Source organism: Cervus canadensis, chromosome 4 (genome assembly GCF_019320065.1).
Source record: "Cervus canadensis isolate Bull #8, Minnesota chromosome 4, ASM1932006v1, whole genome shotgun sequence".
In the NCBI taxonomy this organism is placed as follows: Eukaryota; Metazoa; Chordata; class Mammalia; order Artiodactyla; family Cervidae; genus Cervus; species Cervus canadensis.
Window position 1 is genome coordinate 96,663,217 of NC_057389.1, and position 18,723 is coordinate 96,681,939.

At 39.7% G+C, this 18,723-nt stretch overlaps 1 protein-coding gene across 5 annotated transcripts in view; it reads left to right on the forward strand.

Annotated features, from left to right (window-relative positions):
- MAPK9 (mitogen-activated protein kinase 9) overlaps positions 1-17,280 on the forward strand; it is a 65,459-nt gene extending 48,179 nt beyond the window's left edge. For 3 of the 5 annotated variants that reach the window (XM_043466977.1, XM_043466982.1, XM_043466981.1), the window contains exons 6-12: positions 3,056-3,221; positions 4,667-4,738; positions 8,221-8,403; positions 9,829-9,953; positions 11,316-11,379; positions 12,631-12,702; positions 14,239-17,280. In XM_043466977.1, the coding sequence (XP_043322912.1) occupies positions 3,056-3,221; positions 4,667-4,738; positions 8,221-8,403; positions 9,829-9,953; positions 11,316-11,379; positions 12,631-12,702; positions 14,239-14,381 (825 nt within the window). In that variant the 3' untranslated portion in view covers positions 14,382-17,280. Of the gene's footprint in view, positions 1-3,055; positions 3,222-4,666; positions 4,739-8,220; positions 8,404-9,828; positions 9,954-11,315; positions 11,380-12,630; positions 12,703-14,233 lie in introns of all 5 variants that reach the window. The other 2 variants (XM_043466978.1, XM_043466979.1) reach the window with 2 other exon arrangements.
- The last annotated feature ends 1,443 nt before the right edge of the window (positions 17,281-18,723 follow it).

An 18,723-nucleotide genomic window follows, 5' to 3' on the forward strand; every position in this document is an offset into this window, starting at 1 on the left:
TGCAAGTCAAGAAGCAATAGTTAGAACTGGACATGGAACAACAGACTGGTTCTAAATTGGGAAAGGAGTATGTCACGGCTGTATATTGTCACCCTGCTTGTTTAACTTATATTCAGAGTACATCATGAGAAACGCTGGGCTGGATGAAGCACAAGCTGGAATCAAGATTGCTGGGAGAAATATCAATAACCCCAGATAGGCAGATGACACCAGGCTTATGGCAGAAAAAGAAGAAAAACTAAAGAGCTTCTTGATGAAAGTAAAAGAGGAGAGTGAAAAAGTTAGCTTAAAGCTCAACGTTCAGAAAACAAAGATCATGGCATCCGGTCCCATCACTTCATGGAAAATAGATGAAGAAACAATGGAAACAGTGACAGACTTTATTTTCTTGGGCTCCAAAATCACTGCAGATGGTGATTGCAGCCATGAAATTAAAAGACAATTGCTCCTTGGAAGGAAAGTTATGACCTACCTAGACTGCATATTAAAAAGCAAAGACATTACTTTGCCAACAAAGGTCCACATAATCAAAACTATGGTTTTTCCAGTAGTCATGTATGGATGTGAGTGTTGGACCATAAAGAAAGCTGAATGCCAAAGAATTGATGCTTTTGAACTGTGGTGCTGGAGAAGACTCTTGAGAGTCCCTTGGACTGCAAGGAGATCCAACCATTCAATACTAAAGGAAATCAGTCCTGAATATTCATTGGAAGGACCTCTACTGAAGCTGAAGCTCCAGTACTTTAGCCACCTGATGCGAAGAACTGACTCATTAGAGAAGACCCTGATGCTGGGAAAGATTGAAGACAGGAGGTGAAGGGGACAACAGAGGATGAGATGGTTGGATGACGTCACCGATGCTATGGACATGAGTTTGAGTAAGCTCCGAGAGTTGGTGATGGACAGGGAAGCCTGGCATGCTACCGTCCATGGGGTCGCAAAGAGTGGGACGCGACTGTGCAACTGAACTGAACTGATTCCTGTCTGTTTTAGTTCACTGATTCCTAAGATGTCAGTGTTCACTCTTGCCATCTCCGGCTTGACCATCTCCAATTTATCTTGATTCATGGATCTAACTTTCCAGCTTCCTATACAGTATTGTTCTTTACATCAGCAGACATTACTTTCACCACCGGGCATATTCACAACTGAGTGTCATTTCCACTTTGGCCTAGCCACTTCATTCTTAATTGCCCTTTGCTCTTCCTGATAGCGTACTGGACACCTTCTGATCTGGGGGCTCATCTTCCGGTATCATAGGTTTTTGCTTTTTTATACAGTCCATGGTGTATAAAAAGGAGAATCTCCTTGGAAAGAGGAGCCTGGCAGTCTACAGTCCATGGGGTTGCAAAGAGTTGAACACGCCTGAGCGACTAAGCACAATTAATTTATATTCTGAAATACCCGTTCTTCCCATATTCTTTGGTTCTGAAAAAGGAGCCTAGGAACAAATTGGTTTGTTTTACCTTAGCTGCATTACTGCCTCCTCACAGGAGAAGCTCGCTGGTTTGAGTGTGGTGCCTATTCTTCCCATGCTTTGTTTTATACGGCCTTGCAGCTGTGGGTAGGGTCGGCCATTCTCCCGTCAGCACTTCATGTTGGGACATGCATGGAGGAAGCACTCTGGGGCAGCCAGGGACCAGTGCATCTGCATGGGCTTGGTAGGAGTTTTCATTTTGTTTTCAAGCAATGCATAGTTATGTTATAGTTTACTGAATTCTGAATGTTTAGAAAGCAAGCCCTTAGCAGTAATGAAACTTAGTTTTGACTGATGTAAATTTAAATGTTTTTCTACTTATCCCAGTAACATTTGGCAGCTGTCACTCAAGGCACACCTATGCCCATTGGTGACGCATCAACTGGAAAGTTTCAGCCAGGTGCTGGTCCTAAAACATCATTTACTGTGTGATGTGACTTGGCAATTTGACATTGTAGCTACACATTAGAAAGCACTTGTGAAAATAATAGATATGGATTGTTTAGAAGTCATAGTTTCTAGGGTGAGTTTTCAGGCGAAGTTCCAGGCAATAATCAAATTCTTGTGACTTGAGGAAGGGTAGGATGTAGGGGATCACCATATAGAAAGGCCCTAGAGTAATGAGGGAAAAAGCCGCAGAAGTTGTGATGAGTTGCGTTGAGAGTGTGGTAGAGTATGGTGTGTACATTCACCTGGCAAACATTTTCTGAGAATCTGCTGTGCCAGACTCCATGCTGGGAGCGCAGAGAGACCTTGAGGCCTCCTCTCACAGAGCCCTGCCTGGTAGGGGTGAAGAAGGGACTTTAAGAGTAGTGTGTGTGCCAGGGAACGGTGGGTCCCAGGGGATGGGAAGTTGGTGTTGGTAATCATGGGATTCTTCTTCCAAAGAAAGAAGAAGCCTTTGGGACATTCCAGGGTCTGAGAATTCTAGCCCTATGCTGTCCAGTGTCATAGCCTCTAGCCACATGAAGCTATTAAGTACTCAGAATGTGGCTATAATTATAAATAAATACTGGATTTCAAAGACAGTACCAAAAAATGTAAAATATCTCAATAATGTTTATATGTTGGTTACATTTTAGAAATGAATACTATGGAAATACACTGTATTGAATTAAAGAAAATATTAAAGTTAAATCTTACCTTTTCTAGTCACTTTTTTAAGGTGGCTGTCAGAAAATGTAAATCACACATGGGGCTTGAATTATATTTCCGTTGGATAGCAGGGAAGAGCCAGAATGTTGGGAACTGAAGGATGACCCAGGCGTGGAAGGAGGGCCGAGTGGATGTTGTAGAGACTCTCAAAAGGATTTAAGCAAAGTAGTGTCATGCAGGTTTCCACACAGCAGAGAAGGGCAACCATCTGGTCTCTCTAGACTGATTTGTATTGGTTTCAATTTGAGAGTTAGGTTTTCCAACATGATTCTAAAATCCCAGTATTCAATTCTAACTTTCTTCCTTCTCCCAGCACTCTCACATACTTAAGTGGTCACTGACCTCACAAATCCTTACCAACGTGAGATTGTTTATTTAGCATGCTTTGGTTCGCTGTATTAATTTAAACCTTTTCTGTCCTAGGATCTGAAGCCTAGTAACATTGTAGTAAAGTCAGACTGCACCCTTAAGATCCTTGACTTTGGCCTGGCTCGCACGGCGTGCACCAACTTTATGATGACCCCCTATGTGGTGACGCGGTATTACCGGGCACCCGAAGTCATCCTGGGCATGGGCTACAAAGAGAACGGTGAGTACAGACAGAACTGGAAGAGGCTGCGATGTTTAAAATTAGTGCTATTAGTCATCACTAGTTTTTTTCTCTTTCCTGTGAACTGTATGAAATATAACACGGAGACTGTGTTAAGCGTAGATCATCACAGTTCACAGACAAGAAATAATTTTATATTTCCATTGGTTAAAATTATTCATTTTTGAAATGAATATTTTGGACATTTATCAAAGTATAATATGCTTGCAAAAAAATATGCAAATCCCAAGTGTGCCGCTCAGTGGAAGCACACCCACGTAACCAGCAGCATAACGGAGGCCTCCCCGGAACCCTTCTGGGTCTCAACCCCCAAGGGAAGCCGTTATCCTGATTTCCAGCACCATAGATTGATTTTTCGTATTTTTGAACTAGATATAAATGGAACAATACAACATGTGCTTTTTGTGTGTAAAATTGGTGTTTGTTTGTTTGTTTAACAGCAAAACTTATTCTAGCAATATCAGAGCTCTTTGAAACTTAGCTTTTGAAAAATTTGTCAAAAAGAACTAAATCACACTTACTTATAAAAAAAAAAAAAGAGTCTGAAAGTTTGCCTAAGTCATCAGAAATGAGTTGAGCTTCAAGTTTATTCAGATGTTTTAGAACTTGTGCTCCTCCTATTCAGAGAGACACAAGCCTGTGGCCTTCCAGTCCTCTATGGACATGAGACAAAATTCTGTCCCCTGTTAGCGTCTCTCAGCCCACCTCCACCGGCAGGGGCACTGAAGAGCTCTCTGTCTGGGCTTCTGAGGCCTTGATTCATCTGGGCCCCGCAGAGGAGGGGAACAGCCAGAAGGTGAGGCGCCTCTGGCCCTCTCCGGAACCCAGACAAGCCTGGCCCTGTGGGGCCCCACTGACTTGACAGTTTAGAAACGGATCACTCCGAGGCATGGTGTTCATACTTCACACAAGTCCTACTAACAAGCTGGGTCTGTCTTTGTTTGGGAGGGGATTTGAGAAAAGACATGCGTGGGGGCGGTCTCTGGCTGGTTTTAATCACCTGGTATTTGGTAGTGGACATCTGGTCTGTCGGGTGCATCATGGCAGAAATGGTCCTCCATAAAGTCCTGTTCCCAGGAAGAGACTGTATCCTTCACAGGGAGATACCTGGTGCTGACCACAAGGCCGGGAGCCGGGGTGGGCTCGTGCCTGGAAGCAGCTTTCTGGGGACAGGCACTCCTTATTTCTGGGACTTTGTCTTTGAAGCTGTAAAGTGTTGGACTCTTTGGCACTGAAAGCCCAGATTGCTGCAAACTGAAAGCCAAAATAGAGGTCAGCAATCTTTCATACTGTCTAAAACAGTTCACCCTTAACTGGCCGTTTATTTTCCATATTTATATATTTAGTGCACTGTTAGAAACCTTTTCCTCACCTTTGTTTTGTTCATGGCACTTCATAATTTTGTCATTTCACTTTATTTTCAGTTGATATCTGGTCAGTGGGTTGCATCATGGGAGAGCTGGTGAAAGGTTGTGTGATATTCCAAGGCACTGATCGTATCCTTCCCGGGGACCTTCCCGGCCATGTTTTCCATAAATACCAAAGGCAGCAGGAGCTCAAAAGGAAAATGTCGTAATTCTAGACTGTATTCTAAGGAGGTCTTGATTATATTTGTTAAATTAGCGTCACAGATCAAATGGTTCAATTTTATGTTTTCTTTTTTACTTGACTAACGATTTTATTGAGATGTAGAATTAAACCAATTTACATTCTTAATTTTGTTAAAAATAGCTTATAAGAAATGCATTTACTCTTTGACAAATGTATTCTGGTGTTTAAATGAAAATACTGTTTAGTTAATTAATTTAACCATCTAGGGAGTTGTCTAAATTTAATAGGCCAATATTCTTGTGTAATTTGTTTAATATACTATTTCATCAGTTACCAGGATGCAATAGAATATTTTCCTCCAAAGTAAGAACTGAAGCGTGCTACATAAGACCTAAAGGGAAAAGATTAAAGTGAAAAGTTTGTGAGGAACAGTATTTGCTAAATTTTTTTGTTTGTTACTCTTCTGACATTTCGTAGAAAATTTTAGAAGATCCACTTAGATGGTTATTTGTGACTTCCCTACTGGGGAAGTCTAAATAAATATAAAATGCAAAAGGTTAACTTATACTGTGGTCAGCAAATCATATTAATGATATGTAGCATAAGGAAGAATAGATATATAATAGTTTCAATAGCCTTCTTTTCTCATATTCCTCATGTTCTTCCATCTTCAGTATTTTTTATTCTAACTTAGTTCTTCACATATACCCTTTTTCATTTGTGTTCTCACCACCTAAAATTTTCGTTAGTCTTTTGATTTTATTTTTTCGTTATGAAAGCTTAAAGTAGTCTCTGCTGGCAGATTGATGGTTATCTTTAAGAGAAATTAAGTTGTGTAGTCAATGTTTTGTATATATTTTATTAATTTTCATTTTTATGATTTTATGAGGGTGATTTTCTTGTAATATAAATCTTCACAACACAAACTTGAAATGAAAAAATTTTATCCCTATCATTTTATTTACCTTCCTTAATAGTTTTCACATCATAGATTTTATGTGAAGTTAAACATAGCATTTTATTTTGTTCTAATACATTTTCTAGCAATTTTTCATAGCCTTACCTTAGATTCAGTTGTTTCAAACTATAAATAGGAGATATTTAATTTGAAAATAAACTCAATATAAAAAGGAAAAATTGATGTATTCTAAAGATACATTTATTTATTATGCCACAGTACGAGGCTTGTAGGGTCTTGGTTCCCCAATCAGGGATTGAAACCACGCCCTCAGCAGTGAAAGTACTGAGTCCTAATCACTGGGCTGTCAGGGAATTCCCTAACGATACATAATTAGAAGTATCAACTTAACATTCACTTTGTCTCAATTTTTAATTTATTTTGCATCTTTCCTTTCTTTAACTACTTAACTGTGTTCTTCAGATAGTACAGATGTGAAAAGTGTGGGGACTTTTTGGTGCATTATTAAATAATTTAAAGTTCTTAATTTACATATTAACATCTTACAATATCAGTAATAATAATTTTATGTATAAGGTCACCTAATGTCATTCTTAGAACACACACAGAGATTACCATCATTTTCCAAAGACAATTTTGCTCTTTTTTTCAAACATGAGATAGAAAAAGATTCTGGAAACCAGACTGCAGTTGTCAGAGATTTGTTTTAGGTCCATAACCGAAGGTAGAAAAGAACTCCTTGTGGCTGATAAGAAAGAGAAAGCTTCTGCCAGGTACCTTTCAGGAAGTACAGGACACTGGAGGCCCAGAAGCAGATTACTGAGGGAGCACATGAACACTGTCAAAAAGGTGAGGACTGAGAACTGAGGGGCGGTCACCTGCAACTTTGATGGGCACAGTTTTCATGAAATGATGGCTGAAAAGAATGGTTAAGAGAGAATGACAGGGTGGGAATTAAAGATATAGACAACTCTGTATTGCTGCAAATGGGAATGGTAGCTAAGCTACGGAAGTTCAAAGGAAAGTGACTGTTCAAAGGAAATTGACTGTTGTTTTAAGATGAGAGGGAAAAAAATTATGTTTGATTGGTGATGGAATGCACCAGTGGAGAGCAAACTGGTGATGGTATACCAGTAAGAAGAAAGACATTACAGGAGACAAGAGGGCCTCCTCCTTTGTTCTTTGAAGAACATATGTTTGTTTCTGAGGTTCTTTCACAGTGATATCACAGTGATATCATTTTATTTTTCGAAGACATGCCTCAATCAATCACTTTTTAAAGATTCTATTTATTTATTTGATTCCTCTGGTTTGTGTTCTCTTATATAATATTTATGGTTTTAGAATCACTTTCCACATTCATCTTGCCGGTTATCTCAAGCTTCCAGGAAAAGAGACAAAGCTGGCATTGTCTACATTTTACAAATAGGAAGATGAGACCCAAGGGGACTGACTGCCTGACACCTAGTGAGTGACTAACACACAATGGAGTCTGAAACCTAGATCATGTACTTTGAAAGGAAATAAAACACACTTATTTATATTGCAATGATGGCCAGAGTCAGTGCCAAGTAAAACTTAATGACCTCTCAAAGCTGGCGCTGCTCAATGTTGTAAGCCCAGCTACAGTGGGAGATGACATGATGAGGGCTCAGAAAGTACCCCGGCTCCCGCCCCCTCCCTTGTGCACGGCATCCTGCCGAGCCCGCAGGGTGGCTCCCAGCTGTAAATTGAGCAGTCAGTTAGGTCTCTCTATTTTAGGGAGCTTTATATCTAACATAGCTTTATTACAAGAAGTGGAAGCGAAGTGAAAGTCACTTGAAAGACACTCAGTCTTGTCCAACTCTTTGCGACCCCATGGACTGTACAGTTCTTGGAATTCTCCAGGCCAGAATACTGGAGTGGGTAGCCTTTCCCTTTCTCCAGAGAATCTTCCCAACCCAGGGATCGAACCCAGGTCTCCCGCATTGCAGGCAGATTCTTTACCAGCTGAGCCACACGGGAAGCCCAAGAATACCAGAGTGGGTAGCCTATCCCTTCTCCAGGGGATCATCCTGACCCAGGAAGCGAACCAGGGTCTCCTGCATTGCAGGCGGATTCTTCACCAACTGAGCTATCAGGGAAGCCCATTATTATGAGAACTGATTTCCATTTGCCTACATAATTATTACCTACTTTCATGTTTAAGCCTTTCAGTCATAGGTATTCTTCAGCTTCAAGATAACTTTATTTTGATCTAGAATAGGAAGCCATAAAGACTTCATTGTGTTGATTTAATAAACTGTGACCAGAGTTTACATGGTGCAGAGTTTGTTTTTTTTAAATAGTCTTAATTAGAAACCCAAACCTTATTTGAATATTATTTTGGAATGCTTCTGCTGACCCAGTGAGCTGGCCTGATTAATTATTCATTGATAAGTATAATTTAAGTTTCTCTTTGAATGATGCAACTTTATGTAATATGAATATAAGGCATTTCAGTTGTATTTTCCTCAAGAGACTCCTTAGATATTGATCAGTGGAATAAAGTTATTGAGCAGCTAGGAACACCATCTGCAGATTTCATGAAGAAACTTCAGCCAACTGTGAGGAATTATGTAGAAAACAGACCAAAGTATCCTGGAATCAAATTTGAAGAACTCTTTCCAGATTGGATATTCCCATCAGAATCTGAACGAGACAAAATTAAAAGTAAGATATCCTTTTTTCTTATACTTGTTTTCATTATCTGGTGAAGCTTTTTTTATGTTTGCATTCTAAAATCTGTGAAAACTGAAAGATGAAATAGTTGAAAACCCTCAAAGTCATTTATAGGCTAGAATGAAGGCATTTCAGAAAGAAAGCTTAAAGACCTAGAAGTTTTGTCCTCAATAAAGGGGACAAAACTGAAGCCTGTGGTCACAATATTTACATAGTCTGAAAGATTCTTATATTAGTTACAGCAAATGGAATTCAAACTGTTATCAGGTGTAAAGAATACTTGAATAAAGATTCTCACCCATTTGAAGAGTCAGAAATTTTAAAAGGCCTTCTCCCCTTATCCTGTGCCCATCACTAAAATGTATTTTAAGGGAAAATAATAGATGTGATTTTCTCTACATCAAGACAAACTGTGCCTCATTCAGAAGAGTTCCATCTCTCCTTTGCCTACATATGTGAACTTTATTTGGTTTCGTATTTATTTGGCTGTCCCGGGTCTTAGCTGTGGTGTGTGGGGTCTTGGGTTGTGGCATGCAAGCTCTTAGGTGCAGCATGTGGGCTCTAGTTCCCTGACCAGGGATTGAACCTGGTCCCCCTGCACTGGGAGTGCAATGTCTCAGCATCTGGACCACCAGAGAGGTCCCACCTGTGAATTTTAATCGCTGAAACCTAGGTGAGCCTTGTATTTAACCAAATTATTGAGCTTGTTGAATTTTTTTCTAACTACTAATCTCTAGATTTTTTTAAAAAGTGTACATTGTATACAGGTAGGCAAAGCAGAGGGCTTCCCTGGTGGCTCAGTAAAGAATCCGCCTGCAGTGCAAGAGACCTGGGTTCGATCCCTGGATTGGAAAGATCCCCTGGAGAAGGGAATGGCTACCCACTCCAGTGTTCTTGCCTGAAAAATCCCAAGGACAGAGGAGCCTGGGGGGCTACAGTCCATGGGGTTGCAGAGCCGGACACGACTGAGCGACCAAGCACAGCACAGGCAAAGCAGAGATATCTGTGAAATGTCTGTATGAGGCAAATGTGAAATCTTTGTGCGGCTCAGTCTGTTCAGTTTCACTTTGATGTGGCATCAGAAGAAAAGGCCTGCCCGTGCTTCATGCCTGCGCTCTCGGCAGCGCCCCCCTCAGCTTAGCCCCTGTGCCCTCGCTGTCCGCGGTTTGTCAGCTTCATGCCCTGTCCTTCCCCCCACCACACTCGGGCCAAAAGCACTTTTGAAAGCCTGGTTTGTAGTGGAAATGGCTGCCTGATTTCCTCTTACAGAAAGAGACTGATAATCCTGAATCTGTCACCAGTTTCCCAGAGTTAGTATATTTTTGTTCTGTCTGTGCTGTCACATTTAGTTCTTTATTGTGTGATTCTCAGGTTAAAATTGTTACTTTATTAATCTAATATTTGTTTTTACCCTAGCAAGTCAAGCCAGAGACTTATTATCAAAAATGTTAGTCATAGATCCCGACAAGCGAATCTCTGTAGATGAAGCTTTGCGTCACCCTTATATCACTGTTTGGTATGACCCTGCTGAAGCAGAAGCGGTAAGCATCTATTTTGAAAAGAGTTGTGTGTAAAGGCAGGGCGTACATTTCGCTGGATCTTCTGTCTGTCAGTCTGAAGTGGCTACACAAAGATTTAAGGTTAAAAGGACTCCTGATTACTTTGAGGCCGTAGCAGGGATCCAGCCCCTTTTAGGACCCGTTACTGGGGCTGAACCCTGAGTACCTCAGGAGTAAACATGCTTATGCTGTGGTGATAGAATTGTCATTTATGTCCATGCTGATGTGTGATCATAGGATCACCTTTTTTAGGCATCCGTTTGTGTACCTGGTACTGTGCCTGGGTTTTGCTTTTATTATCTTGTTTAGGTATCCAGTCAAGCTAAGAAACTTGCTGAAAATGACAGGTCTGTTCGTCCTTTCCCAGAGGTACCTATTAGAGAAGTTCCACTTCTGAGTGTGGTGCTCATGTGCATTTTTCTGTAGCATCCCTGGTATGAATGGTCTTTAGTTGAAAGTTAAATAATTACATAGTGTCATGCTCATTATTGGGCTTCCCTGATAGCTCAGTTGGTAAAGAATCTGCCTGCAATGCAGGAGACCCTGGTTCAATTCCTGAGTCGGGAAAATCCGCTGGAGAAGGGATAGGCTACCCACTCCAGTATTCTTGGTCTTCCCTTGTGGCTCAGCTGGTAAAGAATATGCCTGCAATACAGAATACCTGGGTTTGATCCCTGGGTTGGGAAGATCCCCTGGAGAAGGGAAGGCTACCCACTCCAGTATTCTGGCCTGGAGAATTCCAGGGACTATATAGTCCATGGGGTCACAAAGAGTTGGGCATGACTGAGTGACTTTCACGTTCACATACTTATTTTTAGGTTTTGTCCTATGTATTTAACCACCATTTTATTCATTGTTTTATATGAAAATAATTTGATTTACAAACATGATTTTAAGTAAATTTTTGAAACAGTCCACTTAAGATTTGGGGACTGAATTTGGGAGTTCTAACAGGAAGAAATATAAACTTGAGATATATTTTGCAGCTTCTGTATTTCCTAGCACAGTACCTTGTCCAGAATGGATCTCTAGGAAGCAACCTGTGATTGCTAATTTTATAATTACATTTGGGCAGATGTCCTTAGAGTGTAATTATTAGCAGGACTATAATAGGTCTATTTTTTGGTTAATTTTTCCGTAATTATTTTGATTTTGAAACCAATGTAAATATCATACTTACAAAGAAATCTTTAAGCTACATATTGAATGAAACTGCATCAACATTATAAATATTTTATTTTATTATTTTTTATAAATATTTTAGAAGTCTTACAAGTGATTAATTTTCTTCAGGCCCCATTATTTTTTCAACTATTAACTTTACCTGTAAAATTTAATTTTTAGCCACCACCTCAAATTTATGATGCCCAGTTGGAAGAGAGAGAACATGCAATTGAAGAATGGAAAGGTAAAGATGGAATTTATTTTGATTGTTACACATTTTTTGAAATGGGGCAACTTAACACTTTTTGACAGTAGCCTTTCTAAGGGAGGGGTGGAGACCCTTCACCCCTTACCCTCTCTCTTCCCACTTCCCAGCAGAAAAAGAACTTGAAGATAGCAAAATTAGAGAGGAACATGTGTGAATTGCATATTTGCTTCAGAAGACAAAAGCAAAGGTTTTTCACACATCTCACATTATCAAATCTTGACTTGTAAACTAAATTCAGTAAGTGTATTACGCTTAACTTGATAACATGTTGGAAACTATTGAGTAACCCCCGTTCACAGGCCCCTGTAAAGCAGATATGAGAGACCCTGCTGGGGTCATGTGAACTTCTGCTATATTTGTAAGCCTTGTAGTTATATACACGTTTTAAAATAAGAGTTTGGGGGAAATTGCAGATCAAAAATATGCAAATGGTTATTATTACCACTCTAACCAGACAACCCACAAGAAACTAAACCAGTAATAAAGAGGTTAAACTAAAAATATTTCATTAAAAAGCAGAATCAGTAATAGTTGAGAACTGTGGTCAGCGCAAGTCAAACGTGGTGGCGTGTCCTGCCCAAGAGCCCCTCCGTGGGAGCAGGGATGCCGGTGACCTGCCGCACGCACACCCACAGGCCTCACTCGGTGCCTGCAATGGGCTAGTTTTATTTCATGAATACCAAACTTTTAGGCAGCTGCTGATATCTTACTTAACAGGCAGTTGTTCTGACACATGAAAATTGAGGAAAACTGAGATTGAAACCAAGAAAAAACTTAGGTAACTAGACCAATTTCTGGCCAATCTGGAGGAGTTACATTTGGAGAACCACAATGTTGGAGGAAAAACTGTGCAAAAAGATGTGAGAATATCCAGTAGTTAAACTGTTCTGTAGAGTCACTTTGCTAGTACTTTTCCTTCTTTTCCCTACTCCCCATGTCTCTCTTCCACTCTCTCCCTACCCTCAACTTGGTAAAACCCACTAGTGGATCCAGAACTACCCTACTTTTATGGCCTTCTTAATTGGCTGGTTGAAAAGATATAATTGGTTTGAAAAGATACAAGGAATCAAATTATATTTTGGTCTAGGTAAACTATTAGTTGTCCGTCTATCACATTTAAAAATAGCACATCACAGTGCCCTTGGAGTGGTTCTGGTTTATTTGGAAGCAGGGTTTAGAGATGCAGAGAAACTGATGAAGCATTCTAACTTGCATTTCTATTTGAAGAGCTAATTTACAAAGAAGTAATGGATTGGGAAGAAAGAAGCAAGAATGGTGTTGTAAAAGATCAACCTTCAGGTTAGTGATTGCTTTAATAGTTTGATTGCATAATACTTTTCTTTCTCTATTTTTTTAAGTGCCAGCTTGACCAGCATTGGATTTGAAAACTCTTTGTGTGAAATAGTTTTCTCTTTTTGGTCTGCTCTGATTGTGGCAGCTAACATTTTACTGATGCCAGGCAGTGAACTAACTGTATTGTGAACATTCTTGGTTCATCCTTGTAACAGCTACTGTCATTTTCATTTATAGATAGGGGAATTGAATTCAAAGGTTTTTTTGTTTTTTTTTTTTAATTCAAAGTTTTTTCAACGTGCATGACCTTCTTTATACTGCCCCCAACCAATTAAAAAAGAAAATTAATATGAGTCTAGATAAAGTGGAATTTGGTTTTCTTTTGAGAAAATTGTTCATATAATTCTCCCATCTTTCTGCTTGATCTTCTTAGTGGTAGACGTCTGACGTTTTAACAATTAGGAAGCTGTATGATTATTAGAGGCATAATATATATGGTATTAACTTTTAATACCATCTCTAAGGTTCTGAAAGTTAACGTGAAATCGCTTAGTCGTGTCTGACTCTTTGCGACCCCATGGACTGTAGCCTACCAAGTTCCTCTGTCCATGGGATTTTCCAGGCAAGAGTACTGGAGTGGGTTGCCATTTCCTTCTCCACTCTAAGGTTCTACCTCAAACAAAATTCTTTACTTACGTTTATTTCACATTTGTATTCACTCCACTCCCACTGGAAAGCACATGCACACCACACACACATGTAAATACATACGGGGCTGTTTCTTATTCTTAAATTTTATATTCAGCATGACATGTGTCAAGTGTCTGGAGATTATATAACTTCAATACAAATTTAGGTGCTTATAGTTAACTAAGCACAAATTTAAGACTGACCTCTGAGACCCTGGATGTTTTGTTTTTGTTCAAACCAGGCTAAAATATAGATAGTAGGAAATAGGTTAGTTTCATTTGCCTTAAAATGTCAGTTTTGGGGATTTAGAAGGCAAAAATTAAATGAACAAGAGTCCACTAAATTTTGTTCCTATTTTTTTCTTGTTTGTATCATTCCTTCTTTTAGAAGGTTTTTTTTTGCAAAAGAATTCTTCAAAGGTTGATGTTTTTTCCCTTGGATTAAGTGTTTATGATTATAACTGAAGTGTCTGATGACACTTGAATCCTATTTGGACTTGAGCCTTTTGTGATACTGATAGTTTTAGGATAAATTCAACAGTTTTCTTTTAATATCTTTTTAAAACCAGAAGGCATTTTTAAAGTAGTTAACATGACTATACATGTGTGTGATATTTAGCCACCAGGAAGAAAGAGAATATTGCAGTGAAAGACAGAGGACTATTTGGGACTTTGAGCCTAAAGAAAGACTCCACAAAAAGTTCAAAATGTATAGTCAGCTAACTTCTTGTTTATACTAATAGTGTAGGAAACTGCAAAAGGACAGAGCTGAGGAGTGGCCTGACGTCTCACTGCCGGGATCCGCAGCAGTGTCGTGCCTCAGGTTTTATTATGTCTGGTTTTCTCAGCACAGATGCAGCAGTAAGCAGCAACGCCACTCCTTCTCAGTCCTCATCCATCAATGACATTTCATCCATGTCCACGGAGCAGACGCTGGCCTCGGACACAGACAGCAGTCTGGATGCCTCGGCAGGACCCCTGGAAGGCTGTCGATGATAAGTTAGAAATAGCAAGCTTGTCATCAGTGAAGGAACTCTCACTTCCATGGGCGTGAAATGCTTGGGAGTTGATGGAACCAAACAGAAAAACTCCATGTTCTGCATGTAAGAAACATGATGCCTTGCCCCTACTCAGTTGTACTAGGCTTGCCTTGCTTAGATTATAAAATGAAGCAGATTATGTCTAAAGAAAAAAAAGTACAAACCACACATCTAGAAATTTTGTTCAAGGTCATTTCAGGTGAGCAATTAGAATATATGAATTTTTTTTTTTAAGTTGTGAGGTAATAGTGATCATTTCCCATCTTCAGTAACTGTTGGGATTTATATGCATGACACAAATGCTTGCTTGGATTTGCCCTCTAGCACTTTGGAAATCAGTATTTATAAAGCCAAATAATCTTCCAGGTAGTGCTGCTTCTAGAATTGTCTCTTAACCCTCTTAAGTAATTTTGTGTTTCTCCAGAAAAAAATAGATTTATATGTATTAATTGGCCACCATCATATTATAATATCTTACCTTCTTTTAGGGTATGAATTAACTTTCTTTCATATTTCAGAAGGAATATAATTAAATCTATCTAATTAAAAAAATGTAACTTTAATTTGTCATGTTTTAGGCTGAGAATTATCACTGCTAAGACCAGGATACTTTGTTTTCTCTAAATTGTGTTAGTCTGGATGACTGTACATTCAGTTTTACTGCATGATAGCATTTTAAGTTTTGTTTTATGCTGCTTAAAACATATATATGTTTAAAATCCTATCTATGCCATCTCTTTTTCCTTGGTCTTCTGGACTTACTAATTTGAAGTGCTACCTAGAACTTCATCTTCTTTATTAGCCACCTAACACCCATGTCAATCATATGATGGCAAATAGATTCTTGACCCCATCACCTGCTGTTAGAGTAGAATTTTACGAAGTGATCACTAAAGATGATGGCAGTCACTTGCTGAGTGCTTGTTTTGCTTGCGCCTGGACTGGGTCCTATCTTACCTCCTCTAGGGTAAGATACATGATTTCACAAGGCAAAGTTTCCCTCTTCCAACACAGCATTCTTCCTCGACTTTCTTTCACAAAAGAAAGCACCCAAATCCCCTTTGGTCTGTTTTTGGAAGCAGGCTGACTCAGAATGCCTGTTTGTGGTCGTCCTCCAGTTTGTGGAGTCATTTCCTTTTCCTGAGGGGAGGCCTTCTGAGGGATAGGGAGGAACTGTCCTAAAGGGTAATTATTAACTGTTAAATATTTCCTGATTTTAAGCTGCTCACCTGAAATTGATACTTTCAGACTAATATGGAAATTATTCAAGATTCAGTAAAATCCTGAGTATTGAAGTGTCATTGCAGAGATGGAGTTATGATGGTCACACACGGCTACCTGTGCTCGTGATGCTTCCCCTGAGCTTATTCATATCTTTTGTTCAGTTATTTTGGAAGCTATTGGGTCAACATTGTCACATTCTATAGAATGTGTTCTGAGGAGGAGCTTTGTTAAGAAAGTTTATTATAAATATTATCTAAAATATATGATTCTCTCTATACCATTTGTATCTTATTGGTCTTATCACTGGAAACTGGAACCCTTGATGAACAAAATTAATATTGAAGTAATAAATAGTTTTCTATTGTGATGTTTAGACATGTTCAGCTGTAAGATGGAATACTAACTTGGATTGGGGCAGAAACACCTGTTACATAGCTGAGGATTATTTGGCTTCAGAGGCCTGATGGTATAGTGAAGAAAGTTATCGCTGTACATATATAAACATCTTAAAATGACCTAATACACATTCCTTAAAAAACTTGACTAAATCTATCTTTGAAAAGAAAAGGAAAGGGGAGAGTTTTAAAAATACATTATCTGTCCTCAGCTTATGTACATGCAGCAGAGGAACGGGAGGGCACATGGAAGTCCCACTGGGTGACTCTACATTCAGCCAGGTGGCGTTTATAAATGGAGCTAGGTGCCATACCAAGTGACTTTCTGCTCACTGATTCCTCCTTTGTTCACCGATGAAGTCCATGATGGTATGGACGGGTTTCCTGCCAAGACCACCTTCCATCAGCAAGTGATGAGTGCACCCCGGCAGGCCACGGTGCTGCAGACCGCAGAGCTCCTCAGAAGTACCTCACCCTAGTTCAGGGTCCTCCCTCCTGAGCTGGGACGTACTAGGGACCTGGTGCAATGCAGATGGTTCCACACTGCTCTCCATGGATAAATTCTGGTGTTGGATAAAGAACTGAAAAATGTGCTCAATTTTTCATCTTTTCTATTTTATTTTTGTAATTTATATTGTACACAACCCTGGAAGTAACTATTTTGGACACATATTTTTATAAACCAGGTAATTTATTATTAGCCTGGAATTTGGACTAGGTTCATTTTGTTTGTTGACTTAGTTTTTTGTTAAAAAGGAAATGACTGCCTCCCCTGTCAGGTCTTGATTTCAAGTGCAGGCTCCAGAGAGCAGACAGTCTGTCAGAGTAGGAGAGCATTCTAGAAACATCCTGCTCAGCGTTGATCAGCTGTGGAGACAGGAGACAGAATCAAGGCTCTGTGCTTGCCTGTGCACCATGGCGCTCAGAGCCGCATCCTAAAGGAGAAAATGCTTGGTAGGCCCCTGCTGACACCCAGAGTCCAAAGTTGAAACACTGAATGGGAGACTGTTTTAATCCAGATTTGATGCTGTGTAAAGTCATGGTAATGATATATGATGATGAGTTCATATGGTTGATTTCTAATGTAACTCCTCTGGTGTTTCATACTGGTAGTAAACACAGGTGTGACCTTTCAGATTGCATATCTCAAAAGTAACATTGCCTAATGTTTTATAATAAAATATATTACGTGTGTTTTGATTGGTGAAAATAATACAAATACATTTTAAAAGAGAAGTATATAACATGTCCAATTTTTGTGTGTTTTTAAATGACATGTGACTGTGTATTTCTTTTTTTTTTTTGCTTGTAAAAATATATATGATATATTTCTATTTTTAAATCTACGCCAGAAAAATGACTGTGCCATCTCCACTCACTCCATCAGGGGCCTTCCCCATGGGTCTGTGTGGCTTGTACCAATGCAGGCCAGGGGACAGAGGGAAAAGGGAGAACAGCGGTGGCCAAAACCTAAGTGTTGCTTTTGGATGGATCCTGAACAAGAAAGAGCAGAGAGTGAAGGGGCCCGGGGCCATGCACACCTTCCACCACACTGTCCCCCTGTGGCGCTGGCTTTCCAGGGGCTTTCACTAGGAAGCAGTTAAGCCACCCACCCCCTCCTTTTTTCTCTTCACTCCTTTGGTGTCAAGGATTTGTGGAAAAGAAACAGAATATTCTTTATACCCATTTCTAATTTCTAAATTTTCATGGGATATTGAAACATACAGCGAGTGGCCCAAAGGCTGCTGCAAAGTTGAGGGGGGATAAAATCTGAAGATTACAAGATAAAAAATGAATCCCTCCCCCAAGTGAAAAAAACAAAGGAACTGGTCTTCCAGTTCCATGATGTTCATGATGTTCCAGCTATCATGTTCATGATAGCTACCAAACGGGAGACATTAATATGTCATGAACCAAAGAAAGTGGGTCATCTGACCTCTACAGTGGGGCGTGTTCAGGCCATTTCAATCACCCTACAAGAAGCCAAGGAGATCCCGGGAAATCCAGCTCCTTATACTGATGCCAGTCAGTAGACCTGGGCAAGTGAGACAAGAGAGGAGAAAGAGTATGTTCACGACCTGACAGGCCAGGGTGAAAGACAAAGTAGGAAGAGTCACATAAACACAGAGGAGAGAATTATTTGCTCTGACAGGAAAAGTCTTTGCTACCCTCATATGTACTGCCAGTGCCAATAAGCATTTCCAGGTCCAAGAATGGGAAAAAGTCAGCTGTTGGTAATATAATAATATCCTTTCCCTGGAGCTAAGTTTTTATTAATGCTTAATTTTTACTTGGGCTTTCCTGGTAGCTCAGCTGGTAAAGAATCTGCCTGCAATGCAGGAGACCTTGGTTCAATTCCTGTGTCGGGAAGATCCCCTGGAGAAGGGATAGGCTACCCACTCCAGTATTCTTGGACTTCCCTGGTATTCTGAGCTGAGCCAGTAATCTTGGCTCAGCTGGTGTTACTGTGTATTTCTACATCACCATCTCTGATTACAGATTTAACATGAACACAAGCAGATATTGGAGTGTTGTCATCCCACTCAATATTAATAGATGTTTTTAAATTGAAAAGCAAAATATTTCTGCTAGATCCCTTACTGAAAATATTCTGCAACTTCCTGAATCTAAATTTTCAGAAACATGCAGTGCAAGATTGAATATTTGGAATAATTGTTT